The following is a 7,943-nucleotide window of genomic DNA, read 5'->3' on the forward strand; positions in this document are numbered from 1 at the left end:
CTGGTTATTTTAAAAAAATGTTGTGTAAACAATTGAAATACAAGGTAAGAATAATTGCAGAAAATTTCCAATTATGACCTAGTATGTTATCCAAATAAGAAATAGGCTAATTGCAAATTACAAGCGAAAAAAAAATGAAATACTGTTTAAAACCATTGGACAAATCAGGACTGCACAACTATATAAAGCATAACCTAATGCGATAAACTAGACCTGGGTGGTTAATTCTGCCGGCTCGCGTGCATCGTAACATTGCTCTAATGAAGATTTAATTCAGTTAACATTTCGTTAGACGTAATTAAAAACTAAATTGCTATGATAAAATGTAAACTGAACGACAATTTCAAAAAGCTGACTATACGTTTTTGAATTTTTAAACGATTTATGTTCATTTGTAGGTGATTTTGACTTGAAAAATTTTTGACAAATTTTGACCTAAAGTGTAAATTTTGACAAAATTTTGACTTTTTTTGACATGTCAAAAAATATTCGCCCTACATATGACTTTACGAGAAATGCTCGAGTGATTTATCATTGATCTCGCATTTTCAATTTCAATTAATTGCTCAAACATCTGGCGCGATCTAAGTCTTTCTTAAGAGACCAATTTGCACCTACATTACCCCCTCCCCCTCCCCCCCCACTTCGCACATCACTCGCACGTCGAAAATTACGGCCAGCTTTAAACAAACAGCTCGGTCGCGCTAATTGACCTGCGAGCGAAAAGTGCGCGCGCTCGATAGAAGTTGCCCGTTTTTTGGAGAGTGTTTTTGTTGGGTCGCGCAGCTAATTGGCACCCAGGCGCTTCGGACAGGTGCGAAAGCGAAAAGCAGTCCCATTTTTTCTGGTTTATATATGCCCAGGCCGCCTAACCAAAAGGCTTCACTTTTCTCCTGCTCGCAACGCCCTGGTTTTTGTAATCAAAGCTACGAGATTTTACAGTACTATCAAGCTTCAAGTTTCAGCAAACCGGCGGAGCTTGTATCACATATATAGTATCGCTTTGCCAGGAGAGTCGCTAATTGTCGCGTCGAAAGCGTTTGCGGTCCGCGTTGAGATAGAGCGATCGCCGATCGAGGAGCGATAGCACTTATTTACCCGGCAGCTTTCCCGCTTCCGCAAGGCCGACGAATATAAGGCGAGGCGACGCAAGAAACGACCACCACTTTGCGAAATGGCCAGCAACGCACAGTCGCTGATTTCCTACACCCTGCTGCTGCTGATGATGATGATTCTACCGCAAATCAGCATCCAGAAGCCACAGTCGTCCAAGCAGAAACGAATGGTTGAATTGATCAGTCGAAGGCTGCTAGAAGAACGGGATAGCGGTCGGTTTGACGGAGACGAAAACGCTTTCATGAAGCACAAGTTCAAGGCCATGATGGAGAGCTTGCCGGCCGAAGTCAAGGCCAAGGCCATGAAGGAGCTGCTCTACATGTTCGACTTGCCCGTGAGTTTCCTTATTACTAAGTAAATTGACTTGTAGGATGTATAGGCATTTTGTGGATTGTGTTTGTGTGTATTTATGGTTAGAGTAAACACGCTTTGTACGCCTGGTAAATCTAAAAGTAAAACTCTGAAAGAAAACTAAAAAAGATTAAACCTGCAAAATGTAACCCAACTATTCCTATTAACGAATAAAACCCGATGCTTAAAATATCAAAACCCGATGCTTAAAATATCGAAAATTTAAGTTTTAAACTTTTCAAATATTGTTAACCAAAACTCGCTTGAAAGAAGTTCAGCCCCCTCAAAAATTTACTGTTGTGTTTGCGCAAATTTGTAAATAGGGCAAAATGTATTTTATTTCGAGATTATTTAGCGAAAAATTTCATTAGCGTAAGAAGTTGATTTAGTTGTTAACGCATTATTTTTGATAACTTACTATTTAAGGAAAAATCACTGCAATAAATTGTGAATCATGACTGAAATCCCTATATTAATTTGGAATTATATTAGCACCGATATCTAGGTAGTATCGAACGAGTACCAACTTGGCTCAGGGTATCGGCTCCGATCCGATATTATCGGTCATCTCTCAAAAAACAATTCTTACTTATGTTCATACTCACAACCTCGGCGCATACATCTTGCGCCCATTAAACAATTTCCTTTAATCCTAAACTTTATTTTCTTTAGGAACCGATTATGGAGCCAAGGAAACCGAATTCCGGGCCTTCCCCGCAAGTGAAAACGCCGCCCAAATACATGATTGACCTCTACAACACGATCGCCGACCGAAACGGGGTGACCAGGACCCCTGGCCTTTTGGACGCCGACACTGTCCGGAGTATTCCAAATATAGGTGAGAAGGAACTTCTAAGTTTTCCCGAAAAAAATTTCCAAAAAATTCTGCTGATCCATCCGTTTTTTGTTTTGTTTTGAGGTACGTTTTTGAGCCGTTGTTTGCAAAACCATTTGATCGTCGTTTCTATAAATGTAACTTGGAACCTTACAAATCTATACGACAAAACTACGAAGGCTAAAAAATACATAACCCCGTCTTACTCAGTTTATAACATTCGCGTTTCTTTTAGTTTAGAAACGTATAGAAAATGATTATAGAAAAGTTATTTTATAGGAATAAAATCAGTTTATTTTAATAAAACTTTACCGTCCCAAGTTACCGAAGTCAGATGTCGGTTAGAAAACTAATTGTCATGTTAAGGCTAATTTCTCTAACCTAAACAGCTAAAAAAATTCTAGTTAAATAACTAGCTTTTACTTCAAATTTAGAGAAAAACTAACTGAAAAAATGGCTTTAAACAGCAAAGAGTTTTAATGGTTTCAAGCTGTCCATCATACACCCTATCAAAAACGTGGCAAACTGTTACATAAAGCTGACAAATGCTGCTTGCTTGTAATATTTAAGTTTTTTTTAATTTGGATGCCAAACATGAGAGTGGGATTTATGCATCTTTAAGGACCGATAAAGTGCCGGGTTTAAACGCACAGCGCTTATTATGGTATTTATTCAATTGTATTTTTACAGAGAAAAAATGTCCGCAAAAATGCTTCTTTGACTTGCATCCCGTGGACAGAAGCGAATCGATAATCGACGCCGAATTGCACATTTTCCAGGATCGACCACTCTTCGAAAATACCAAATTTAAACCTTCGAGCTATTTCATTAAAATTTATCAGGTAAAAACAGAAAAAAATCGATAAAGTATATTACTGTTTTCGCTTAAACTTAAATGCAAGAAATATTGCAGAAATGTGAATTTTTCAAGAATTTTTTTTTATTCAATTTTTTTAAAGAAAACTTTCTTGCGTAAACATTGAATCATGCTTCGTACAATTGTGGCAAGGCTTCTAAAATAAAGCCAGATTTACTTAGAAATTTCTGATCACTTTTAAGTCAATAGGATGTATCTTACTTATATTCCCTTCTTTAAAAAAAACAATTGGCCTGTTAATTATTTTATCCACTCGCACTTATTTGACACAGTTCTGTGCCATTTCTGTGCGGCACTTTCAAACCTTGTTTTAACACCACTTTTGTTTTATTTAACAATCCTTGTGTTATGTTTTAGCTTAGATCCAAGAAATCACCCTCTGGCGGAAAATTAAAGAAAACTCTGGTCGCCGCTAGACGTCTCCCTTCACATGTTTACGGCTGGCAGATCTTTCCGCTACTTACAACGGTAAGCAATAAGCTTTACATTACTTCTTCAAATAATTTTACGGCAAGATTTAAACTTAAAAAAATATATTTTTTTTTAATTGTTTGTGTCTCTTATCTTGGCTTGGAAGTTTTGGAGGAAAACTTTTATCCGTTTTAAGATACCAACTTTTTCATTGTCGAACTTTGCAGCTCTTAAACGGTCAAATATATTGTTGTAACCCTTTCAAGGTCGAATATATTGTTGTAACCCTTTCAAGGTCAAATATATTGTTGTAACCCTTTCAAGGTCGAGCATATTGTTGTAACCCTTTCAAGGTCGAGCATATTGTTGTAACCCTTTCAAGGTCAAATATATTGTTGTAACCCTTTCAAGGTCAAATATATTGTTGTAACCCTTTCAAGGTCAAATATATTGTTGTAACCCTTTCAAGGTCGAGCATATTGTTGTAACTCTTTCAAGGTCGAGCATATTGTTGTAACCCTTTCAAGGTCAAATATATTGTTGTAACCCTTTCAAGGTCGAGCATATTGTTGTAACCCTTTCAAGGTCAAATATATTGTTGTAACCCTTTCAAGGTCAAATATATTGTTGTAACCCTTTCAAGGTCAAATATATTGTTGTAACCCTTTCAAGGTCAAATATATTGTTGTAACCCTTTCAAGGTCGAGCATATTGTTGTAACCCTTTCAAGGTCGAGCATATTGTTGTAACCCTTTCAAGGTCAAATATATTGTTGTAACCCTTTCAAGGTCGAGCATATTGTTGTAACCCTTTCAAGGTCGAGCATATTGTTGTAACCCTTTCAAGGTCAAATATATTGTTGTAACCCTTTCAAGGTCAAATATATTGTTGTAACCCTTTTAAGGTCGAGCATATTGTTGTAACCCTTTCAAGGTCGAGCATATTGTTGTAACCCTTTCAAGGTCAAATATATTGTTGTAACCCTTTCAAGGTCAAATATATTGTTGTAACCCTTTCAAGGTCAAATATATTGTTGTAACCCTTTCAAGGTCGAGCATATTGTTGTAACCCTTTCAAGGTCGAGCATATTGTTGTAACCCTTTCAAGGTCAAATATATTGTTGTAACCCTTTCAAGGTCGAGCATATTGTTGTAACCCTTTCAAGGTCGAGCATATTGTTGTAACCCTTTCAAGGTCAAATATATTGTTGTAACCCTTTCAAGGTCAAATATATTGTTGTAACCCTTTCAAGGTCAAATATATTGTTGTAACCCTTTCAAGGTCGAGCATATTGTTGTAACCCTTTCAAGGTCAAATATATTGTTGTAACCCTTTCAAGGTCAAATATAATGCTGTAATCCTTTCATGGTCAAATATATTGTTGTAACCCTTATAAGTTCGAAGGTCGAATATAATGTTATATTACTTTTAAGGTCGAGAGTTGGAACAGCGACCGAGACAACAATCTTGGCATCCTGATCGAAACTACGTCACGTCACGGTCCAGTGACCACGACCCGATCCGTGGCCAAATGGAAACAACCGATCCTGGTTGTATTTTCAAACAACACCAACGATGCGATTGGTGGGGCCAACAGGAAAACAAGTGAGTTTGTTTTGCTTTTAAAGTGTGTCTAGAATGAAAAGAAAAATCACTACTTTTTCGTTGTTTCAAACAACAATAAATTACTGCTACCGTTATCAGGATTTATGCGATTTGCCCCATAATATTATTGTTTGTCGTAAGCCTTCCAATTTTTTTTTTAACACAAAATCAAACCAGAGTCACTTTTTATTTGCATTCTTTGAAGGCAATGACGCTTTGTCGTAAGTGTCTCATTTTCAAAAATACTTCTTCAAGAAGTCGCGATTTTTAAACAAATCGCACTAATATCTTTTTTGTTCGCTTTCAGAATTTACAATAATTTCCTTACTGGATTTGTCGCCCAGTTTTACCGCCAAAGCTTTCGGATTTTTATCTCTTCGAGCATCATGTTTACGGCGCACATTTCAAAAAATTAAAGCAGCGTTATTAGGCATAGTAAGAATATCAAAGCCCATATAGAAATCAACATAAAAATAATTTGGCCATGAAGGTCAAAATGTTACCTTCTTTTAGCTAGGCATTGTTACTCTCACTGTTTCTAACTAAGACCTCAAACCATTATGCTTCAGAGCATTACTCGCTTTCAGGTTTTCAGAAAGCCTCGTCTTATCTTTTTCTTTTTGTCCTAAAAAACAATTCTTTTTCGCATTCGAAATTACCTTTTGTTTAATTTTTCCTATAATTATTTTGTTTTTGTTTTTAATTTAAAAACAGTTTTCTTGTTCGTTGTTTTGTTTTGTTTGCTTACTGAGCAATCTTTACACCGTTTGTTTTCTAAATATGTGAGATGTAACGGTAATACCGCAAATGGAAATGACTTGACAATTTTCATTTGTCTGAAATAAATCGAAGTATGCTTTTTTGGAGCATAATGGTTGAAGGTTGGTGTAAGACCTACTAAGAATATCAAAGCCCATACAGAAGTAGGTATCATTTTCAACGTTTCGAAAAACTCAATGAATAAACAGTTATTCGAAACGTTTAAAATGATACCTACTTCTGAATAGGCTTTGATATTCTAATTATGCTTAAGGTTCTTCGCACATAATAATTTGATAAAACTTGGACTTGTTTAATGATTTTTGCCTTTTCTCAGAAAACCTTGACTTTCTGCACCACGCTCGCCTCATCGATGACAGCATGGAGCGCATTCTGACCAATCAGGTGGCTCGCAGCAGACAAAAGCGCGCCAGCGGTAAGCGGTCCAAGGAAAAGCAAGCAGAGGAAAGCAAGAAAAAGCAGCAGGAGAAAAAACCCAGCACCGAAAAAGATAACGATGAATTTACAATGTACGGCGACGCACCGAAGACTGAATGGAGTTTAGACTACGCATCGGACGGGGAAGCACCAGTTTCGGGCAGCAATTTTCCATCGTTCTCAACGCTATCAACGGAAGCGTCGGCGTCGCGTTCATGCCGTCGCTACCCTCTCTACGTCGACTTTGAGGAGATGGGCTGGTCAGGCTGGATAATCCACCCTCAGGGCTACAACGCTTACCATTGCCGGGGCAAGTGCGCTTTTCCGCTAGGTGAAAACCTGAAGCCGAGCAACCACGCCACTGTGCAGAGCATAATGCACACGCTAGGCTTGGGTGGACAGCCTGTCGATATGCCCTGCTGTACACCGGGACAGCTCTACGACATCAACCTCCTCTACTTCGACCACAACGACTACGTGGTGCTGCGACGTTACAAGGACATGGTGGCCGCTTCGTGCGCCTGCAGGTGACCGCCGCCACCATTTTTTCACTGTGCTTGCGAGGCCCGGGACGGGCTGGACGCTTCGGCGGGAAATCGTGCGTCGCTTTCCCGCTGATTTGTTTTGCGCGTGCTTGAATAATAAACAGAGATGGCGGCGCGGCTGGAAACCTGGCTCCGCTTTTCCGCTTGCGTGAGATCTCGGTCCGAAAATCTTGCCCCTCTAATCTTTTCTCTGTTTGTTATTGCCAAAAGAGAAAAACTCAGGAAAAACAAAGAAGATTGTTTCACGAGTAATATGACTGGACTTTTGGAACCCCGCCGTCTTTCCCGCTGCCATGATTTTTACTACCGGATATTTTTTCACCCTTGCTGCCTCTTCTTTCGCCACAAAAAAATTACAATAATTAACCGCACTTGCCTCATTTCTGCTTTTAGAAGTGTTTGACTTCCAGAAATTAACAAGAGACAACCGCGCCAATACACCAATAAGACTGCTTAACGAGTAATATGACTGAAATTTTGGAACCCTGATCGGTTTCTCGCTGCCATTAATTTGACTCCCTTGATATTTATATGTGTGATAAGCTATTTTACTAGCACCCCTTCTGCCTCAGATCTGCGTTCGCCAAAAAAACATCAAAACAATTTAACTGCACTGGTCTCATTTCTGATTTTGGAAGATGTTTGACTTCGAGAAATTTGTAAGGTGAATTCATCCTTATGTTCGATGTTTTTTTGGCTGCAATAGTGTGCTTTGATCTGATTGATTTTCCGCTTTTCTACGAAGGTAGTTTTCCGTATACCAAGCTTTCTACTTCTGTTTCTGATATTTACTGCGTTTTGAATTCGCCTTGATTGTATTTCGTGTTTGTCTTTTTTGCACTTTTACGCAACCTTTACAAAAAAGCTTTAAAAACAACAAAAAATGAAGTTTCTCGTTTGTTTAGAGACTCAAACAACCATGAATGCCTCATAATATCATAGCTGAGCTCATACCAGGTCGATAGACATCGTATCTCTCGCAGGATACAACGATTGGTATTCGAGT

General features: G+C 38.4%; 1 protein-coding gene across 1 annotated transcript; it reads left to right on the forward strand.

Moving 5' to 3' along the window:
- The first annotated feature begins 1,174 nt into the window (after positions 1-1,174).
- Positions 1,175-6,923, forward strand: LOC146136974 (bone morphogenetic protein 2-like). The gene is made up of 6 exons (XM_083396303.1): positions 1,175-1,450; positions 2,140-2,305; positions 2,993-3,144; positions 3,537-3,647; positions 5,024-5,195; positions 6,292-6,923. Exons 1-6 carry the CDS (start codon positions 1,175-1,177, stop codon positions 6,921-6,923), a joined length of 1,509 nt encoding a protein of 502 aa, XP_083252429.1.
- The last annotated feature ends 1,020 nt before the right edge of the window (positions 6,924-7,943 follow it).

This window comes from Ascidiella aspersa, chromosome 8 (genome assembly GCF_963924565.1).
Source record: "Ascidiella aspersa chromosome 8, kaAscAspe10.2, whole genome shotgun sequence".
Taxonomy (NCBI): Eukaryota; Metazoa; Chordata; class Ascidiacea; order Phlebobranchia; family Ascidiidae; genus Ascidiella; species Ascidiella aspersa.

Excerpts from the sequence above, each read along its gene's own strand:
- LOC146136974 (XM_083396303.1), top strand. The coding sequence starts at position 1,175 with ATGGCCAGCAACGCACAGTCGCTGATTTCCTACACCCTGCTGCTGCTG. Across the intron at positions 3,648-5,023 it reads TCTTTCCGCTACTTACAACG|GTCGAGAGTTGGAACAGCGA; the intron begins GTAAGCAATAAG and ends ATTACTTTTAAG. Across the intron at positions 5,196-6,291 it reads TGGGGCCAACAGGAAAACAA|AAAACCTTGACTTTCTGCAC; the intron begins GTGAGTTTGTTT and ends GCCTTTTCTCAG.